General features: G+C 40.7%; 1 protein-coding gene, 1 long non-coding RNA gene and 1 pseudogene across 3 annotated transcripts in view; 1 reads left to right on the forward strand and 2 right to left on the reverse strand.

Annotated features, from left to right (window-relative positions):
- The first annotated feature begins 1,561 nt into the window (after window positions 1–1,561).
- LOC125446409 (uncharacterized) lies at window positions 1,562–9,769 on the forward strand. The gene is made up of 3 exons (XR_007246389.2): window positions 1,562–3,265; window positions 4,284–4,470; window positions 9,655–9,769. It is a non-coding gene; the product is annotated as an uncharacterized LOC125446409 (long non-coding RNA).
- On the reverse strand, window positions 4,491–9,667 carry LOC125446387 (zinc finger protein 239-like; annotated as a pseudogene).
- Window positions 9,770–13,317: 3,548 nt separating the features above from the next.
- Window positions 13,318–22,935, reverse strand: part of LOC125446401 (zinc finger protein 235-like) — a 29,427-nt gene continuing 19,809 nt past the window's right edge. Inside the window, exon 3 of one of the 2 annotated variants that reach the window (XM_059639692.1) lies at window positions 13,318–22,432. In XM_059639692.1, the coding sequence (XP_059495675.1) occupies window positions 21,653–22,432 (780 nt within the window). In that variant the 3' untranslated portion in view covers window positions 13,318–21,652. Of the gene's footprint in view, window positions 22,933–22,935 lie in introns of both variants that reach the window. The other variant, XM_059639691.1, reaches the window with a different exon arrangement.

The following is a 22,935-nucleotide window of genomic DNA, read 5'->3' on the forward strand; positions in this document are numbered from 1 at the left end:
AGCCGATTCTGTGTGTATGCATGTGTGCGGATGAAGTGGGGGGGGGGGAGCGGTGGGAATTGTGGGTGGAGGTTGTACAGGACAATTTTAAGAAATTCAGCAGACTCTTCATTCCAGCTTTCCACAGGAACCTGACTCAGATACAATAAGTGAATTTTTCAATCGACCAGTCAAGAGACGGTGAATGAAGCAATCAGACTATATAGTGATTTGTTTCAATCACTGAAAGCCTTTGACCACCCTGTCAAACTGTAAATAATAATCAGGTCACTACATCTGACTGTTCTCCATGTTCCTTGGAAACGTTCATCCTAGAAAACTTTCTGATGATACTGAAACCAATCATAGCTGATATTCCCCATGATCTTCCCCCCATTGAAACCAATTTCCTGTTAATGGACTGGTCATGAGCTAGAATGTGAGATTGTTATAATGTGTAAGACAATACAGATCAGGAAGGTTTTGCGGTGAGCATTGTCATGGGTGTGATATTTTTGGTAGTTTTACAAAATGTATGTTTAGCAGTAACAGAGGTTGTGGCAGCAGGTGATAGCAGCAGCAGAGAGCAGTAAGATCAAAGTAAAGTTAAAATCACCATCATCCCAGAAAGCCATCAGGTTGCTCTCTCATCAGAGAGGGTGACTTGGGGCAGTTTAACCCAAGGGTCAATGCAGCTCAGCCAGTGCAGAAATTGAACCCACTCTGTTGGTGTCACTCTGCATTGCAAATAAGCTGTCTAAGCAACTAAGCTAACCAACACCAACAATAAAGTTAGACCAGAAATAAATAACAATGATAACACTACACAGGATAGAGCTTCTCAGAAAATCAGTCTGAGAAGGGAATTGGTTGAACTTAAACAGGACAACAAAGTTGAATACCAGCAACTGAAACAATAATTTTTCAGAAGCAACAATTCAAGGATTAATAATGAGAATGCAGCTCCAACATTCTAGGAATAGTGTGTGTGAAGTTGATATTGATTTAATAGGAACATCATTTGTGACTGATACTGATTTAACTCAGAAAGGGTGCAGGGAACTGATGTTGGTTAGTTGATAAATGTTACAATAAATGATGTTAAAAAAGGTGTGTACATTGACCATTTTCTCCACCCGTATGGGTTCAGGCTGAAACTAATGTCATTCAGATGTTGTGTTTGGAAACAAGATTTGGGCAGATCAAGAGTGCCGCAGACACAGTGCATCTAAAGCTGGGGAAGTACTCTGCAGTTCAGTCTCACTAAAGAATAGCAGGGATTTTCAAGTGGTGAATGGTTGTTCTGTAGAGTGACTGTGCATGAACCAGTACTTGATGTTTGGATCTTTACTTAATGTGGGTATCCTCTATTAGTACATAGTCTATAGGAGGCCCATCACTCCTGGAGTCTACCCACTTTTCTCCATCAGTTTCACTTCTGACACCAAGGTCTTTACCACTTTTGATAATGGGAACTGCAGATGCTGGAGAATCCAAGATAATAAAGTGTGAAGCTGGATGAACACAACAGGCCAAGCAGCATCTTAGGAGCACAAAAGCTGACGTTTCGGGCCTAGAGTGATGAAGGGTCTAGGCCCGAAACGTCAGCATTTGTGCTCCTGAGATGCTGCTTGGCCTGCTGTGTTCATCCAGTTTCACACTTTATTATCTTTACCACCTTTCACAGTTTCAGGAATCCAGACATTAAGACAACTCTGACACCTGCAATCTAACTAGTCACCCTTTTCAATCAAATCAAACCTTCAGGCTGACAGTTTACAAGAGGGAAAGCATTGCGTATTCAGCCTTGGGGGTTAAACACTTGTAAACTTCTGTTAGAATCAGTTTCGAAGTTATTGTCAGCCATTATCTAGTTCAAAGACTGAACAGTTTGCAGCTTTGCCATGTCAGGCATATGCTAAGTGTCTCTTGGAAGGTACAAGGTCATCAACTCACAGCTCCTGGAGGCTTCTAATTCCATCAGCACTCCTTCAATGCTGAGCCCATTGTGTCTGCATAGCCCTGACTGATGATAGCTGTAGTCCCAAAGAACCTTTGGTCGATGAACTGGCAACCTGTAAGTGATATAAGGTCACAGGCATTGACACATACAACTAGGAGACAGATGGCCATGACTCCTGCAAACTGATTGTTTGGAAGAAGTGAGCAGAAAGAGAAAGGTCAACTGGCCAAGTACATTTTTTCTTACTCATCAATGTGGATGGCACTAGCTGGGCCAGCATTTATTGCCCATCCATAGTCGCCCTTTTGAAGGCAGTAGTGAGTGGCCTTTTTGAACCGCTGCTGTCTTTGTGCTGTAGGTAGACCCACAATGTTTTTTGGGAGGGGATTCCAGGAATTTGAAACAGCAGCAGTGAAGGAACAGTGACATATTTCCAAGTCAGGATAGTGAGTGGCCTCCAGGTGCTGGTCTTCCCATGTTTCTGTTTCCCTGTCCTTCCCAATGGAAGTGGTCACTGGTTTGGAAGATGCTGTCAAAGGATCTTTGCTGAATTTTTATAGTGCATCTTGTAGATGATGCACACTGCTGATAGTGAGCATTGGTGGGGAGTGACTGAATGTTTGTGAATGTGGTGCCAATCAAGCGGCTGCTTTCTCCAAGTTGGTGTCAAGTTTCTTGAGTGTTGGAGCTGTACTCGTTTTGGCAAGCATGGAGTACTCCATCCCACTCCTATCTTGTGCCTTGTAGATGGTAGCCGTGTCCTTCAGTCCATGTCCAAATGCAACAAGGGGAGGCAATGATCGAGTGGTATTATGGACTAATAATCCAGAGACCCAGATAACATTCTGGAGACACGAGTTTGAATCCCACCACAGCAGTTGGTAGAATTTGAATTCAATAAAAATATCTGTAATTAAGAATCAAATGATGACCACAAACCAATTGTCAGGAAAGAAACATAAGATTCACTTACGTCCTTTAGGGAACAAAATTGTCACCCTTACCTTCTCTGGCCTACAGTCCCACAGCAATATGGTTGATTCTGAACAGTCCTCTGGGCAATAATTGCGACCTGGTCAGTGATGCCCTCATTCCGTAAAAGAATAAAGAAAAAAAAGTATCTGAAGAGTTGAAAATGGTGCTGAACATTGTGTAATTATCAGCAAATATCCGCACTTCAGACCTTATCATGGAGACAAGGTCGTTGAAGAAGCAGCTGAAGATGGTTGGGCCAAGAACACTGACCTGAGGAATCCCCACAGAGATATCCTGGAATTGTGAAGACTGACCTCCAATAGCCACAACCATCTACCTTTATGCCAGGTATGACCAACCAGTGCAGAGTTTGCCTCCTGAAACCCATTGATTACAGTTTTGCTTGGGCTCCTTGATACCATATTTGGTCAAATGCAGCCTTGATGTCAAGGGCTATCACTCTCACCTCACCTCTGAAATTCAGCTCATTTGTCCATGTTTGAACCAAGGTTGTGATGAGATCAGGAGCTGAGTAGCCCTAGTGGGACCCACACTGGTGGTCACTGAGCAGGTGCTGCTTGATAGCACTGTTGATGACACCTTCCATCACTTTATTGAAGATCTAGAGTAGGCTGAAGGGTAGTCATTAGCCTGTTTCTGTGTATAGCTGGGCAGTTTTCCACATTGTATGGTTGATGTCAGTGTTGAAGCTGTACTGAAACAGTCTAGATAGTGGAGTGGCAAGTTCTGGAGCACAAATTTTCTTGACCATGCTTGCCCAATTTCCTGCACTTACCCTTTCCCTATCCCAGTGTGACAGGATAGTCCTCACCTTATTTCCTGTCAGTCTCTACTTTCAACTGATTATTTATCAATAATTCCAGCGTGTTGCCATCTCAAAACTGATGTTCTCTTCCCCTGCCCATTCAGCATTTCAAAGTACTGTACTCTTTTTGATTCACTAGTCTGTTCTTCTATCACCCACAAATCTTTGGCCACTTTGCCCAGCACATTCTTGCACCCCAACATTCCCTCCTCCTGCTTCACCCCCATTTCCCCAGGCTCGGTCTCTGCTCCTTGTGGACGGGATCTGTCTCAGTCTCAGTCACCTGTGTCCCAAGGCTCCTACCCTGCTGAGACTTCCATTTTCTGAGAATGGAACTCATTCAGCTGCAGGAAGGTCCCAGACTCTGGGATCACGGCCAGGCTATAACCTGTCCCCAGGTCAGTCTTTGTGGATAGACACTCACTCCCACCTTCTTCTTTTGACTGAGAGTAATTGAGCTGGGAGTAAGGATTAGAATCTGGGCATTGTCATGGCAGCTGCTGCCCAATCCTTCATCTCCTGTTAACCCTTTAATCCCAGGTTCTTCATGAAAAAGATGACAGCTACAAACACTACAAGAATCTCCCAGTCTGAACTGGACATGGAGCACAGGAATCTTTCAGCCTGAAAAGGATACAGAGGACAGGAGTATCCTGGTCTGAAATGGATGCATGCACTGGAAACAGAACCAGAGAGTGTCCCTTGGATAAGGAGTCTGCTTCATAAGGTATGTAAAATAGCTACTGTCCAAAATCTTTATTGATCTAAAATGATATGAGGTCAGAGAATATGGGAAGTGACAGTGCACAAAATGGTTTATTAGAACATCACGTTTGCTGCAAAAAATAAAAGTAAATTACCTATAGAATTACTTCCAATTAATATTGTACAAAGCAAATATCAAACACCGAGAAAATATGTTGGATTTTTTTTTGTCTTTCATCTGTCTCCACATGATATTACACATATAAAATATGTATATGCATTATATGTATTTAAAGCATTCAGGTCTTCTAATGTTATACCTATAAATTGTGTATGAATATTCATCTTGTTGTGTGTGGTTGGTTCATGAGTTGACGTTGCCTCTTGGGGGAATACACTTGCTATGGCAAATATTGCTGGTGTGTTGGTTGCTGCTGCTGATCTGGTGCATTATGAGGGAATGGTTGAGACTGACAGCTTTTCAGTTGCTTTCTCAATTTTTGAATTCAGATCTGTCTCTGATGGTTCTGAAGGCACTGCTTCTTAAATCGCAGATGATTACAGTTCTGATAATAGATCTGATCAGTCATTTTCACTGTGTATGGTTGAAGTGATAACTTCGGTACACAGGTCCCAGGTGGCCCAGGGAGCTGACTTTTGTTAAATGGGTTGAATGTTTCCATTCTGAATAGCACTCCAATTCTGAGCTCCCAGTACAATTTGACAGTTTTATTCAGGTAAAATTTGGCTTTCTGTCATTTCATTTTCATCTTCTCACCCATTGTTGTCACTACTTCTGGACTCAGTAGCTTTTGATCATTTGGAAGAGTAGCCTGGGTGTGGTCTGCTATCAGTCACTGAATTGGAAAATCTCAGGAGCTTTTAGTCACCGTAAAACTGTGCCTTTAGTAGCTGTAAATCTCTACTCTAAAATTACATCATACACATCCATGCTGGAGGTTTATTTTTTGATTCCTTTGCCAATTTTCACATTACCTCAGTCTTTCCACATTAGTGACGATAGTGTGGAGATTATGCACGATACATCATTTTCCATTCATTCATGAAGTGTTTGAATTCTTCACTTGTGAATTGAGGTCATTGTCACTGATCACATTGTCAGGAATGTCATAATGACTAAAATGTGCTTTCAGACATTCTACAATCTCATTGGGAATCGGTGATTTCAGCTTCTCAAACAGCTTGCCAATGAATAGCAGACAAGATAATCGGTTCCAGGGAGAGTGATGAGTCTGCTCCAAGTTTCATCCATGGGCTGTCATGAGTCATAAGTCGCTCTTTATTTTGTTTAGTTTGATGTTCTATACAAGCGCTATATTAGTTGATGTGGTCCTTCATCTCACTTCTCATGTTTGGCCAATTCAGCACTCTCTCACCTTCCTCAGACTAGGTTTGATTCCTTAATGGTTTGTGTGGGATGTTTCAGCATCTCACTTTTCATCTCTTCAGTGATAATGACCCCTTTGATGCGATGTCATCTTGGGCGTTCACCTCATCACGGTTTGTCCAAAAACCTCTTACAGTAAAGGGTATATCCGGAATGCTTTTAGCCCAGTATTTCATCTAAATTTCCTGTAACATTTGAAGAATAGCATACTGTTATGTAGTTTGCTTCATTTGCATGCACACTATTCTAACAGATTCAGTATGTTTCCTGGGTTGATGAATTCTGGATCAGCTTGTGCTGTTGCTGGTTAAGTTTGGAAGATTCCACATTCTGTACAGGCTTCATTGTCCTTCAGAAAGAATGCAGCTCTCAATAGAATATTGGTGATGTACACCTGCTTCCCTTGCTTATACTTCTAGTGTGAAGATGTTGATGTTGATGAAGGTTTGATGATTCCAAAAATGAAATATCACATATGTCACACGTGAATGGTTTGTCTTCAGTGTGAATACGTTGGTGTGCACATAGATTCAATGACTTTGAGAATGATTTATCACACATCTCACATGTAAATGGATTCCTCTCTGTGTGAATCTTCTGACGGACCAGGAGGCTTGATGACTCTGGGAATGATTTCTCACACACCAGTCACTTGAGTAGTTTCTCCTCTATGTGCGTGCGCTGGTGTACACGAAGGTTCCCTGACTGAGTAAATGACTTGTTGCAGAAAGCACATGTGAATGGTTTCTCCCTGTGTGAGTGCGTTGGTGTGTGTGGAGATTGCCTGACAGGGTGAATGATTTGTCACACACATTACATGTGAATGGTTTTTCTCCGGTCTGAGTGCGTTGGTATGCGCAAAGAGTTGATGACTGCAAGAATGATTTATTACAAATCTTGCACACAAATGGCTTTTCCCTTGTGTGAGTACGTTTGTGTCGTTGGAGAGTTGATGACAGTGAGAAACATTTGCCACAAACCTTGCATGTGAATGGTTTCTCCCCAGTGTGAGTATGTTGGTGTTCACGGAAACTTGATGACCGCGAGAAGGATTTGTCACAAACCTTGCATGTGAATGGCTTTTCCCCTGTATGAAACTTCTGGTGTGTCAGGAGATTGGAAGATTGGGTGAAAGCTACCTGACATACCGGACATCTGAATGGTTTTTCCCCTGTGTGAATTCTTTGGTGTATCAGGAGGTGTGTAGATTTTGCAAATGCTTTATCACAGATCTCACACTTGAAACGTTTTTGATCCATGAAGCTGACCTTGCATTCACAGGTATACACCAAATACGCCTTCGATTAGACAACTGTAGCACCAATTTGAGCCACTCTCACACCTGTAGGAATGAGTCAGTGGTTCATGAGGCCCACTGAATGACTGAAGCTCGCACCACACTTGGAGCCACTCATACTTATTCTCAGCCTCACCCTGATCGATCACCAACAGCTGAACCTTCAGAAAAGCTGGTTCTGATGGAATACTTCACACCACTGAACAGTTTCAGATCTGATGATATTATCTCCTGAACAGACTGATTGCCAGATGATGGTTTCACTGACCAACCTTCTCTGTGATGAGCAGTGCTGTGAAGGGACTGGATGTCTTCTCACAGTTGAGCATTTGTTCCTTCAGTGATGGTCAGAATCGATCCGCCGTTTCTATCCTTTCTATCCTCTGATGCAGTATGATGTAATCCTTCTGTAAAATAGGAAAAGAAAATATGATTTCCTCCAACTCACTCTCCTTCTTTGCTGAAGGATTGACTCTTCAGTTAGAGACTTCTACAGTGAGTGTCAGTTTGCTGTTCCCTGTTTTTCCTCACTTGACTTCCACACAATCTCAATTTCTAGCAGGGACACTAGGTAAAGACCAGGAGCAGACAATATGGCTACTTTCTTTCCTCCTCCCAGATCACTATCTTCCCAGGCCCTGTCAGGTGGAGTGTAATATGTCAATTCGCTTTGAATCCATCTTGAGTAAAGAAAAGTTTTACTGTGAGTGTGTGTGGTTAATATCAGAAACACTCAACAGCATTACATTCTTTCCCAATATGTCTTTGAGGAAAAGACACTGGGCAGCAATTACTCTGAAGGAAATATTACTTCAATATAGCTGATTGAGGGTTCTGGCTTATCCTGGGAAATTAGATGCATTGTGCTCACTCAGACTGCACATCCCAATTTCAGATGTCAGTCACAGCACTGGGCAAAACTGTCACATCTGAGCACAGCCTTCAGGTAAGATCTTTACAGAAGGCATTTAAAGACATTTTAATAAATCTGACTCCATCTATGGCAGTTGAATTTCTCTGGAACTCGATTAACATTCCAGAGATTGAGAATTCAAATCCAGCCATGGCAAGTTACAAACATACAATACACTAAGAAACAGGCGATTCAGCACCATTGATCCATGCTGGTGCATAAGCTTCACACCAGCCTCCTCTCACCCCTCTTCACCTCAGCCTATCCTTGTGTTCCTCTGTCCCTCATGAACTTACCTCATTTGCCCTGAAAGCACTTCTGCTCTTCACTTCATGTTGTGGCAATGAATTTAATTAAATCTGGAAATTGTAAAATAGATGGAAAAGAGGAATACAGACATGAAAATGTCCACGTTGTTTCTAAAACCTAAAACTGTCTTTTGGTAAAACTAATCTGCTGCAACTGCCTTGTCTGGTGTAACTGCCTAGTCCCACATAACACGGTTGACACTGAACTGCCTTCTGAAGTACCTGAACAAACAATGATAAACAACCACTATAAAGCCAATAAAAACTGGAAAATCAGAGATATCTAGACAATCCAGACGTTGTGTATTGCTCCAATAAAGTGAGCTGTGTACATTTATTGGAATGAAACCAGCGTTGCAAGTGTTAAGTTATGAGGAGACACTAAAGACCTTGGGTACATTCCCAGACTATAGAAGATAAAAAGATGGCCTCACCAATGTTGATATATTAAAGGAGAAAGGAAGGGTGAACAGAGATAATCTATTTTCATTGGTTGGGGAGTGGTTTCAAATGTTGATTTAGAGGCAGACCTTTCTGGAGAAAACAGTTTGAAACACAAAGGACAGAAGACTGGAATTCACTTCCACAAATGAAATATGGTATGGAATCCATGATCAATATTAAATGTGAGATTGATCAATTTTTGTTCACCAAAGGGTTGAAGGGACCTGACAAAAAGGCAGCAATGTGAAGTTCAATCACTAAAGCATCTCAATCTCACAGAATAGTGGGACATATTTGAGACAGTAAATTGCAAAAGTCTAACTGCTAAATTCTAACGTCTAAATGTACAATAGCTATGTACAGTCCCAAAAATCCAACACACTCTCAGTAGCACCCTTTGATCAGGGCAACATTCCACTAAGCAAAGTGTATGAATTATACTCTACAGGATAAAAACCAGCTTCCAACACAGACACACAACTCAACATTCCTAAGGAAATCAGTCAATTTCCTCAGACACTCTGTGCTTCCCAGATTACACCTCACTTTCTCACAGTCAGGAATGAACCATCAATAAAACTCAGCCTGGAAATCAGAAGGGAAATGCTTCCAACAAACACACTCAATATCCAACACACAGCTCCAGTCAGACAGTTAGTACAAAGCACCGAGTAAACAGCTCTCTCAGCTGGATCTTCTCACACAGCATAAGGGACATTTCCACCCCTGATTACCTACAGGACAGTCAGACTGCCTGAAGATTGGTGTGGATATTATGGGATACAATTTGTATAAAAGCTGCTCCTTCACTCACCATCTCCTCACTTGGTTTTCAGTCCCTACAGGAAGTGAACCAGCTCTGGAAGAGGAGAGAGTGGGTGGGCTCTCTGATTGACGTCTCTCACTGTCAATCCAAATATTTCTCAAGCAGCATGAGATTCCTGAAGCTTGGGAAATTGGCTGGTGAAATAAGAGGTGACTTTCAGCAACAGATCAGGTGGGGACTTAAACTTGTCATTGTTCCATCTGAATAAAACCTCTCTTATTGTAGCTGCTGTCTCAGTTCCCCTGGTAAATGTTTGACGGAGATTTCTCGTGTGGGAATAGCATTCCTCATCCTTGGTGGCTTTCAAACTGACAAGATTAATGTGGAATCAGTATCATCACATGTATTTGACAGCAGATCAGCAAAAGAAGTCAGTGTATCGAAAGAAGCACTGACGCAGTCGTGGGATCAGCACAGGCGACTGGAACCTGAGAACAATTCTCTCTGTTCACAGATGGTGGCACACCCGCTGAGTTTTTTCAGCCTCTGTATGTTTGTTGTAACACTAAAAAAAATCATTTTAACACGGGATCAAGAGGGAAAACTCGATGTCAAGAGTTCAGTGAGAATTGGGTTCAGAGAACTGGAGGTTCGAATCGTGGGGAAGTTGGGCTCCGAGAGGACTTGACTGGAGATAAACAACAGGAAAATGTAAGATTAGGGCAAGGGACAATATACATTAAAGCAGTTTGGCCAGGTTGGGTGTGGAAAATTAGAACCTATGCAATCAGAGCGAGGGTAGGCCATTCAACATTTGAAACCACTCTATAAGATCATGGATGATCTGCCTCATGTATCAACTCTTTGATGCAAGCTCCTTATGGCTTCTGTCTACCTTTTGAAAAATGCTTTCAGTGATCTAATCTCTGTAGATCTCTGGGATAGGAAGAGCGGTGGGGTGGGGCAGGATGCTCCAGGTGCAGCCTCACCAATATCTTGTACAGTTGGAACATGAGCTCCCTACTTTTAAACATTAATGGTCTTGCGATAAAGGCTAAAACTCCATTTTCCTTCTTCATTAGTTGCTGTGCCTACATGCTAACATTGTATTTCATGCACAAGAATACCCAGAGCACTCTGTGTTGCAGCTTTTTGAATTATTTTTCTGTTTAAATCATTGTCAGACTTTTGGTTTTTGCTATCAAAGTCTGCAATCTCACATTTTCCTACATTACATCTGTCAGGATTTTGCACAGTCACTCTCAAGCAATCATTACCCCTTTGCTGATTCATTGTATTGACATCACAACATGCTGTCCCATCTGAGTTTGTATTGTCAGCCAATTTGGATATATTGCAATCTGCCCTTTCCTCCAAATTATTAATGTAGATAGTAAATAATTGAAACCCGTGAGTTTCCACCAAGGAATGCTATTCCCACATGAGAAATCTCCGTCAAACATGAGTTAAGTCATTTCAGCTTGAAAAAGACTCATTAAGACCAGATCTAGCTTCTGCGTGTTAACCAATCCTTAATCTGTGCTGTTACCATCATCTCCTAATTTCTGCAATTAATTTTCATCTGCCACTTCCTACCTTCTGGAAGTCCAAATACATTACATTTCCCTTTATCAGCTCTGCTTGTTATATCCTCAAAAAACTCGTAAATTTGTCAAACATGTTTTTCCCTTCATGAAGATATGTCATCAGTTTGATTGCATAAAGTTTTGTGAATGTCCTATTTCTTCCTTAATAATGGATTCAAGTATTTTCCTAAAGACAGAGTTAGTCTAACAGGCCTATCATTTTCTGCATTTGTCTCCTCCTTTCTCAAACAGATTTCCAATGTGATGGAAACTTCCGAGAATCTAGTGAATTCCAAAATATTTTGAATAATGCCTTCACTGTCTCTGCAGTCACTTCCTTTAAACCCTTTAGATACAGGTCCTCAGGTCCTGGCAAATTGTCTACTTTCAGAAACAAAAATAGAAATTTCTAGAAAAACTCAGCAGGTCTAGCAGCATCAGTACAGAGGTTGCCAGTGGTCATTCTTCAGAAGAGAACTCATTGAAACTGTTACAAGGCTTTTCCTCCAATTATCACTTACTTACCTGACGTCTTTCGGATGATTATAGGATCTTCCAGTGTGAAGACAGTTGCAAAATACTGGTTTAAATTATCAATTGTCCAGTTGCATGCTTCATGAATCCCAAACATTTCAACTATTCTCTTTATTTTTACAAAGCTGTAGATGCGCTTGCTGTTAGATTTTTATATGTCTTTGCAATTTACTTCCATAAGCAATTTTCTCCATTTTTATTAACATTTTTGTCATCTGCTGCTTGCTCCTAAAAAAAATTCCCAATTGTCTGGCCAGAACTAATTTGTGTCACTTGTATGCCTTAGTTTTTGATTAGAAGCTCTCCTTTGCCACCTTTGTTAATTGTCCGTCTTTCATCCTTGTCATCAATTCCTTCTTTTTGACCTGAATAAATTCTTGCTCACTCGTTACAGTTTAGCTGCTTAAATGTCTGTCACTGCTCATCAACAGACCTTACTCTTAGTCTATTTCTCCTGCCCACTTTAGACAAGTCTTTCTTTATAAGTAATTGTCTTTATTTGAGAACACTGATTTGGGACCAAAGTTCCGCTCCCCCAAACTGAACTTGAACATTTTCTACACTTTGACTGCCATTCCCTCCTACCTGATTACTCATTCCTAAATCTAAAATAGTCTTTACCTGGATTTTTTCTGCAACATAAGGAATTCAATTTCCACGTTATAAAGCAGAAGTCGAACCCCACCCTCCACCGAACAACTAAAACCGAAACACCCAGAGAGGTGCACTACGCTGTACCATCTGTTAACAAAGTCTCCAATCTCTTATAAAGGTGTGGTTTAGTAAAACAAAACCCCTGACACTCACTTTACAATGAACAAGTAACAATTTATTTATCCAACTCTAATAGTGAACAAATTAACTAAACCATGACCAAACCGAAAAGATCCCTTCTAACTACTAATTATTCCCAAATAGAACAAGATTCTTATGGTATGCTATTCCACCAAATACATGTCCCGCTTATAGAAACCATAATTTAAAAAATTAGAATTTAGTCTCTGAAATTACAGACAAATTATGTCTTTTGGAATGTCCTGTGTCTTTGTCAAATTCTTTTGTCAGGAACACCTTCTTGGTGAATCTTTCTGTCAGGAACGTTATCTAGTTGAGTCATAGGTACCTTTAAATTTAGATGGAGTTTACTCTAAAGCTTAGAGAATTCTGTGAGAGCCAGTGATTCTTTCTTCTAGAGCTGAGAGCTGTTCTCTTGGCAGATGACAGTTGGCTCTCTCCTGATTTTCCAAATGTCCCCATCTCTTATACCCTTGATGACATATCAATTCCTTATAATAGGATTGGTTCTATGTTGTCAAAACCATCAGATTTAAATTTAATTGGCTTTTGGTATCTTTGTGCTTGGTTAAATCAATTAGCTAAATTTAAAAGCCTGTTGCGTTGATAAAAATGCTGCTTTGCTTGCTAACAGTATAGCCCTTTTGATATAAATGTTTCAATTCAATTGCTCTATGGTTCTGCAAGCCCACAGACTCCTTTTTGAATCTCTAAGCATAGAAAAAGGACATCATCTTTTAAAGGGACCGTGCACTGCTTTCCCCACAGCATTTTACAACCACCGACATTTTACAGACACCAAATTCTAACATCCTGCCTTCCAATCCACGAGTACTCTACCCAACTTTGCAACACCCCCAGTGTTAAGAAAACAAAGTCAACTATCATTATGAAAAGCTGGCTTTTTTTGTCTAAACTTTAATGCCATTATTACTAGATCCATATCTCAGTCGTATAGACTTACACATCTCATACTAATTCCACATATATACATCATGGAACACTATTGTTTCTATCTTACATAAACACTTTCCTTGTAAACCCATGAAACAGCATCTGCAGTAACATTTTCACGACCTACAACATGTACAATCTGTAAATTAAATGCTTGTAACATAAGACTGCAATGAAATAATCTGGTGTTCTCATCCTTATATCTTTCCAGAAATGTCAAAGGATTGTTATCGGTGTACATGACCATCTCTGATGCTTTATCTGCAATGTACATATTCAAATGTTGTAAGGCCAATACTGAACTCACAAACTTGTTTTCAATGGTTGAATGTTTTTTATGTTGGATATTGCTTCTTTTTTTAAAAAAATCAATTGGCCTGTCAATTCCACAATCATCCTCTTGTAATAACACAGCTCCAACACTTACATTGCTTGTGTCGATAGCAACTTTGAAGAGTTTCAAGAAATTTGGTGTGCTTAAGTCTGGTGTGGTGGTGAACACTACTTTTAAATTCTCAAATGACTCTTGGCCTTGTTCTGTCCACAGGAGCCAACATGCTGCTGAAGTTTGGTACAGATTTTCTGTAAAATCCATTTAATCCGAAAAGTAATTGTACTTCCTTCTTCGAGGACGGTCTTGGAAATTCCGTGATGGTCTTCGTCCTCATGTTATTCGGTGTCATCCATCTGTGTCCAATGTCGTGCCCTAAGAACATCACTTCCACTTTCATGAATTCTCTTTTTGCCATGTTTATGACCAACTTTGCCTTCAGTAGTTTCTCAAAGAGATCTGCCAAATGCTGCATTTGATCTTTCCATGAATGGCAACAGATCAGTAAGTCACCTATACAGACAGCACAATTAGTGACTCCTGCCACAACTCTGCTCATAAGTCTTTGAAAAGTAGCTGGTGCAGTTTTCAATCTGAAGGGAATTACTTTAAATTGATGTAACCTATTTGTGGTTACAAAAACAGAAATGTCTTTCGCTGTGTCCAATAAAGGTACTTGTCAGTAACCGTGGAATAAGTCAAACTTTGTGTAAGTGCCCTGTCCTACTTTTTCCATACAGACCTCCAGCATTGGAATTGGGTATGACTTAGACTTGGTCATGGTTGACTTTCTGATAATCTAAGCAGAATTACTGAGTACCAACAGGTGAACATGATTGGTGAACTCGACTCATTTTGACTTGTCTCTACGATGTCTTCTTGGAACACCACTTCCACTTCATTCTGAACCTGTGCTGCTTTAAAAGGATTAAGCCTAGAGAGGCATTGTTTTATTGGAATGGTATTCCCTACGTCAACCTCATGTAATAGGTATTAGCCCTCCCCATTTTATTTCCACATATGTCCTCATAGCGCGATAGCAAGTCTTTCACTGTACCTGGGACAGATAGCTCACTACCTTATTCCCATTCTTTTAAGGACTTCCTCAGTGGTCAATTTATTTTGAGGCACATGGAAATCCGAATCATCTGGATTTAGTTCCTCACTCTGAGTGGCAGTAACTAATACTTGTTTTTCTGGTTTCAGCATGTTCACATGACATACCCAATACATTTCCTCTGAACTGGCATCTTTACCAGGTAGTTCATTTGACTTCTTCTCAATCTGTTAGGGACCAGTAAACCTTGCTTTGAAGGGATTTCCAACCACTGGTAACAGTACTAGTACTTTATCCACATGGGCAAACATATTAACTTTAGATTTCTTATCTGCTTCTTGCTTTGTTATGTGCTATGACACCTTCAAATGATGTCCAGCCAATTTACCTACTTTGTTTAAACTTTTTCTTACCTCAAATAATAATCCAACTGTGAGATCTCTGACATCAGACCTATCAAGATTTCCTTAATTAATTTTAAAGGCTGACTTACTTCATGTCCGAGTATCAATTAAAATGGAGTAAACTGAGTTGATTCATTTGGAGCAACTCTAATAGCAAATAATATAAATGGGATACCTTTATGCTAATTGTTTGTGTAATCCTGTTAATAAACCCTCAGCGTTGTCTTTAGAGTCTGTTGCCATCTTCCCAAATGGTCCCTGAGATTCAGGATGGTACATACTTGAGTATTTGATGCCTAAACCATCCATGACCTCCTTAAATAATTTGACAGTAAAATTGGACCCTTGGTCTGACTGAATCTCCCTGGGTAGTCCATAACAGGTAAAGAAAGCAAGCAACACCTCCATAACATTTTTGGCTTTAACATTACATAATGGAAATGCCTCTGGATTGTGGTTAACAAATACTGGTTCCCAGTTTTAGTTTTAGCGAGGGAATCTACACAATCAATCATAACCTGCATGAAAGTTTTTCAAATGCGTGAACTGGCTATCACAGGTGCTGCTTTTATTACCTCCTGTGGCTTTCCTACCATTTGACCTATATGACAGGTACAGCAAAATGCAACCACATCTTTATGTAATCCAGGCCAATGGAAATACTTCAGTACGTTATCCTGAGTTTTTCACAATCCTAGATGACCTCTTACAGGTAACTCGTGTTACCCGAAATACTTCCTGTCTGTATTCTAACGGCAACAAAATCTGGTGAACTTCCACCCATTTCTCATCTACACAAACCTGCCAAAGTCTCTATTTCAACCTTAAGATTTTATCTTTAAGATAATAAAATTCTGGAATATGTTCTGATTCCTTGTCCAAGTAGGCTTTATGATATAAATCCTTTACTGTCTCATCTTTTTGTGGTAATTCTATTCAGCTCTAAGAACCAAACACCTCTGCTTGATCCTCTAAATGCTTAAGTTTTTCCTTTACCATTTCATCAAACAGGGTGTCAGCTAACTGGACCTCAACTCCTTCATCTTGGTCTTTTGTTTTCCCTTCCTGTTTTAGCTTATGGCTGTGGGATATTGTCACCACACAGTCCGGAAAAATGCCAGGGTATTTTCCTTTTAACTCTGCAGTTCCTTGATTTTCTTTCGGACTCTCCACTACAAGGTGCATCGCCTTCAAACCAGCAAAATAATTTCTAAGAACAGACTGTATTCCTGGAATAGCCACTTGTTTAAATCACTGCCACTATCTCTTTCTCCAGTTATGATTGGACTTGCTAGCCTTACTTTACACAGGGAAACACTAATTCTCTCTCCAACAGATTATCACTCTCTCCAGCAACATTTTGGATGGAGTGCACATATTTTTATCTCTTACTATTAGACACTGACCAGCACCCATATCTCTAAATATGTCAACTTCTTTCCCTACTCCATCTCTTCTACACAAGTAAACCTTACTCACAGGTGAAGTGTTTGAAAAGATTAGGCAGTATCTTACTTTCCAGCCCATGACTAAGCTGCACACTCTCTTGCTGCTCCTCAACTTCTCTTGGGATTTCCTTCACCAACTCAACTAATCCCACTGGTTTAGCCTTTTACCAATGCCTTTCTTAATCCACCAGAACTGTGACTTTGTGTTTCCACCTTATTGCAGTCTTTCAGCTCTTTTCGACCCTCTTATATTTATTTTTCACACATGGTAAACTATTCCCAATGTGATGTACATAATGTTTTTCATTGAAAGATCTCCCTCTTTCCCAGTTTCGATCCTTTGTGGAATGAAATTGCGGTTGGAAGCTAGATTTTGATTTATGCACTAATGCATTTTCATCTGCTATTTCTGTAGCTCTTTTCGCTGTTCCTTTCTGTTTTCTGTTTTGTTTCTGTTTTTCAATATGAGTTCTGATCATTTCTGGAAGTGAGTTTTTAGACTCCTCCAGCAGAATAATATTTCTGAGATCCTCATAGGTCTTTTCTATCTGTCATGCTCTCATTCATGTATCAAAGTTGCTCTGTTTAATTCTTTGAAACTCGATATGAGTCTGATCTGGTTCCTTTCTTACATTTCTGAACCATTGTCTATATGCTTCTAGTACCAGTTCTTAGGCACTTAAAATAGCTTGTTTTACTACTTCATGTTCTCCTGACACCTCCTCTGATAGCACTGCAAACACCTCAGTAGCCTTTCCTACCAACTTGGTCTGAATTAACATTATCCACATAGTGTCTGGCCAGTTCATCTGTTCAGCCAGGTTGTCAGAGGAAATGAAAAAGGCTTCAACATCTTTTTCATTGAATTTTGGTAATGTTTGGACATATTTGTACACATCTCTACCAGGCTGTTGGCTATGATGAGTTTTCTCATCATCACTTCTACCTTGTACTTTTACTTCTGCTATTTGAAATCTTTTTGCTTCAAGTTCCAACTTCATCATTTCAAATTCAAACATTCTTTCCCTTTCTTTAAGTTCACTTTCTAATTTCAATTGTCTCATTTGCATTTAATTTTTTTCTAACTGCACTGCACTTGAGTGTTTCTCTGCAATACCAAAATGTTTGACTGTTACAATTTTAGTTTTCCACTTAGCCCTCATTAAACCCAATTCTAACCTGTTTCTAATTCTAAAAGTGTCCCCTTTTTCTGTCTTTCTAGACTTTCTTGGCAAATTTGGGAAGCATCTTCCACCCCAAACCTCTTTGGCAATGTGAAGAGCCAATTCCCCACTTCTAATTTAGCCAACAGCAAACAACTGAAATTAAACAGATTTTCTACTTCTCACTTAAAATTTTTTTTAAAGCTCTAGTATACTTGTCCCTAAGTCTGTTTAAGTCTGCTGGGACCTTTCATAGCCCCAGTCTGTTATGATGAGAATAGAGGTTCTCTTCTATTAAGTACCCCTGAAACACCATAGAAACTTGCCTTTCGCCTAATCTGTTAAAAGATTGATTAGAAAAAAGAAAATACCTAATGCACTCTATAAGTAACAAGTAACAATGTATTTATTTCCCTTAACAATCAACAAATTAACAGCATTACTAATAATCAAACAATTCCCCCTAAGTACTAAGTATTCCCTAACTGAACTAAATTCGACTGGAATGTTGTTCAAACAATCAGGCTTATATATGCTCAATTAATAAAACAACAATAAATTAAAACTTAATCTCTGTGTTTTCTGGACCACTGTGCCTTCTCCAGCCATTCTTCTATGAATCTCAAGTCACAAATGTCTTTCTTCCGCTGACTATGCCGTCAGGGATGTCTTCCCTCAAAAGACTTATAGCTAATATGTCGTGATACCTTTGATTAATTAGATGGTGCTTTCTCTGAGAGCTAAGGTGTTGTCTCCTGGCAGTTGGCTCTCTCCCTGACCTTCAAAAAATCTTTTCTTACATATCCCCACTAACACATAAAATTCTTATAATATGATTGGTTTTAGGTTGTCAACACTAGCAGTTTTTAAATTCAATTTGCTTTGAATTGCTCAGTCCTTGGTTTAAATTAATTGGCCAAATTCGAACTTGTTGTCAAAACATCAAAACAAGACTGAGAAAGCATGAACTGCAGATGCCGGAGTCAGAGAAAACAAAGTGTGGAGCTGGAGGAACACAGCAGGTCAAGCAGTATAAGAGGAACAGGAAAGCTAATGTTTTGTAAAGGGTCCCTTTACAAAAGCAGTTTCTGTCAACACGCTGCAAGGCTAAGACAGCATCCAGGCTGGGCTGACAAGTGGCAGTAATTTTGGTACTACACAATAGACAGGCATTGATCATTTTCAACTAGAGTTTAACCACTATCTATTGCCATTCAGTCCTGTTACCATAACTCAGTGTCCCACTGTGAATATCCTGGAGGTACTGAAGAGAAACTGAACACAATTACTACATTCCTGCACTCACCCTTTCCCTTTCCCAGTGCGATCATTTTGCCACCTTGCTCCCCGCCAGCCTCAATTTTCAACATCACTACCTCCAGTGTGAAGCTATCTCAAAACATATTTTACCTTCTGCTCCCCATTCAGCAATCCAAAGGACTGTATTCTCTTTGTTACAATGGTCTGTTCCTCTATCATGATGAGCTCTTTAGCCACTCCCCCCAGCATATTCTTGCACCCCAAAATTCCTTCCTCCTGCTTCACGCCTATTCCCCCACACTCAGACTCCGCCCCTCGTGGACGGGCTGTGTTTCAATCTCAACGTCCTGCGTCCCAAGGTTCTTACCCAGCTGAGACCTCCATTTTTTGAGGCTCAAACTCACTCAGCAGCTGGAAGATCCCAAACCTCAACTCAGCCCCTTGAAAACCGAGTGATGGACACTTGCCTTTTCCTTTTGACTGTGTGTAACTGAGCTGTGAATAAGGATTTCAATCTGGGCTATGTCATGGCAGCTGCTGCCCAATCCTTCATCTCCTGTCACCCCCTCAATCTCAGGTTCTCCATATGAAAGATCAGAGCTGCAAACACTTAGAGAACCACCCGGTCCTGGGTACAGGAATCTCCTGGTCTGAACTGGACACAGAGTACAGGAATCACCCAGTCTGAACTGGACAAGGAGCACAGGAGTATCCCGGTCTGAACTGTACAGGGTATCCAGTACACAGGAAATAGAACTAGAGGGAGCCCTTGGAAAAGGAGTCTGTTTCATAACGTAGGTATAATGGCCTCTGTTCAAAATCTTTATTGATATTTCAATTACATAAAATGACATAAGGTCAGAGAACCTGGGAAGTGACAGTGCTCAAAGGGATTTATCAGAACACCCTGTTTTATGTAGAAAAAATAATTACAATCACTATCAGTTTCAATCTATATTTTACAAAGAAATTGATCAGACATGGAGAAAAATCTGGTGGTTCTTTCTAGGTTGTTCTAATTTCATCTACCTCCACACGGTATTACCCATGTAACTTTAAAGCATTCAGCTTTTCTGATGTTATGCCTACAAGTCGCTGCTGGGCTATACATTTCAAAGGCACCTAGTTCCTGAGGTGACTTTGCTTCTCGAGGGAATATGGCTACTGTGGGAGGTATTGCTGGTGTGTTGGTTGTTGCTGCTGATCTGGTGCATTGCTCGAGAATGGTCGAGACTGATGGCTGTTCAGTTGCTTTCTTAGGTTTTGAAATCAGATTTGCATCTTCAGTCCCTGTCTGCTGTGAAGGTGCAGCTTCTTCAGTTGCAGGTAGAAGATTGCAATACTGATTATAAATCTGATCAGTCATTTTCACTGTGTGTGATTGACGTGACGACTCCTGTGTACAGGTCCCAGGTGGCCGAGGGTGTGACTTCTGTTGAATATGTTGAACGTTTACTCTCTGAATGACGCTCCAATTCTCAACTCTCACAAGAATTGGAAGTGGTATTAAAGTTATTAAATTTCTGTCAGTTCTCTTTCATGTTCTCACGCGTTGTTACTACTTCTAGACTCAGTAGCTTTTGATCATTTGGAAGAGCAGCCTGGGTGTGGTCTGCTATTAATGACTGGATTTGAACACTTTAGAGCTTGTAGTGACAACTGTGCCTTTAGTTGTTATAAATCTGTACTTTAAGATTGCGTCGTACACATCTGTACTAGATACTTTTTGATGACCCCTTTGGCAATTACCACACTGCCTCAGCTTTTGACTTGGCTGGCAGATATGTAGTGCTGAATTTCCCAAGCTTTTCTAAGGTGTCTGATCTTCACTCGTGAATTGAAGTCATTGTCACTGATCAAAACGTCAGCAGTGTCAGGGTGATGGAAGTGTGTTTTCAGCCATTCTACAATCTCACTGGGAGTTGCTGAAATCAGCTGCTCTGACTCCCTGATGTCTCAAAAGCGGTTGAATGTGATGAGATAATCATTTCCAGTGAGATTGAAGAGCTGTACTCCAAGCTTCATTCGTGGGCTGTCTGGGATGAAATGAGTCATGAGCAGCTCTTTATCTTATTTAATTTGATATCCATTACAAGCACTGCGCTGTCTGATGTTGTACTTCATCTCATTGCTCATGTTTGGGCAGGAAAGCACATCCCTTACCTTCCACAAGGTAAACCCGATTCCTTGCTGGTTTGTGCAGGGTGTGTTTCAGCATCTCTCTTTACATCTCTTTAGGGATAATAACCCTGTTCCCTTTGTACAAGATGCCATCTTGAACAATCACCTCATCTGTTTGTCCAATAGTTTCTGACAGTAAAAAAAAGTATACTTAATGGCCATCACAACCTCCTACAACACCTGAAGAGTTGTAACTCATTGTGTTGTTATTTTATCTGAGAAAGACACTGTTCTGACATATTCAATGTCTTCACTGGGTTGATGACTTCTGGCACATGTTGTGCTGTTGCTGGTTAAGTTTAGAAGACTCCAAATTCTGTATCAGCATTAACTTCCTTCAGGGAGCGTACACCTCTCAACAGCATATTGGTGACGTCCATCTGCTTCCCTTGCTTGTACGTCTTGTGTGAAGGCGTTGATGTTTATGAAGGTTTGATGACTCCGAAAATGATTTGTCACATACGTCACATGTAAATGGCTTCTCCCCGGTATGAATACGTTGGTGTGCACGTAGGTTCGATGACTTTGAGAATGACTTTTCACACAGCTCGCACATGAATGGTTTCTCCCCTGTGTGAATTCTCTGGTGGAGGAGGAGTCTTGATGAGTCAGGGAATGATTTGTCACACTCGAAACACTTATACAGTTTCTCGCCAGTGTGAGTACGTTGGTGTGTCCGAAGATTCCCTGACTGCGTGAATGATTTGTCGCACATGTTACATGTGAATGGTTTTTCTCCAGTATGAGTGCGCTGGTGTGCATGAAGGGTTGATGACTGCGAAAATGATCTGTCACACATCCTGCATGAAAACGGTTTTTCCCCTGTGTGAATACGTTGGTGTCGATGGAGAGTTGAAGACAGTGAGAATGATTTATCACAAACCTTGCACTTGAAAGGCTTCTCCCCAGTATGACTACGTTGGTGTGCACGGAGACACGATGATTGCAAGAAGGATTTGTCACAAACCTTGCATGTGAATGGCTTTTCTCCTGTATGAAACTTCTGGTGTGTCAGGAGATTGGAAGATTGGGTGAAAGCTGCCTGACATATCTGACACCTGAATGGTTTCTCCCCCGTGTGAATTCTCTGGTGTATCAGGAGGTGTGTAGATTTTGCAAATGCTTTATCACAGACCTCACACTTGAAACGTTTTTGTTCCATGAAGGTGACCTTGCATTAACAGGTATACACCAGATACACCTTACATTAGACAACTGTTGCACTGCTTCGAGCCATCCTCTCACACCTCATATCTGAACTGCGCCTCACCTGAAGGAATGAGTCAGTGGTTCATCAAGCTTGATGAATGAGTAAAACTCTCACCACACCTAGAGTCACTCAGACTTCTTCACAGCCTTACGCTCACTGATCACCCACAGCCGAACCTTCAGAAAGGCTGGTTCTGACGGAATGTTCCACACCACTGACCAGTTTCAGATCTGATGATATTGTCCCCTGAACCAAGTGATTCCAGATGATGGTTTCACTGCGCAACTTCCTCTGCTTTGAGCAATGCTGTGAAGCGAATGGACATTTTCCCACACATTTGTACAGTTGTTCCTTGAGTGACGGTCAGAATCTATCTGCAATTTCTATCCTTCCTGTATTCTCTGGTACAGTATGATGCAATCCTTCTG

This window comes from Stegostoma tigrinum, chromosome 34 (genome assembly GCF_030684315.1).
Source record: "Stegostoma tigrinum isolate sSteTig4 chromosome 34, sSteTig4.hap1, whole genome shotgun sequence".
In the NCBI taxonomy this organism is placed as follows: Eukaryota; Metazoa; Chordata; class Chondrichthyes; order Orectolobiformes; family Stegostomatidae; genus Stegostoma; species Stegostoma tigrinum.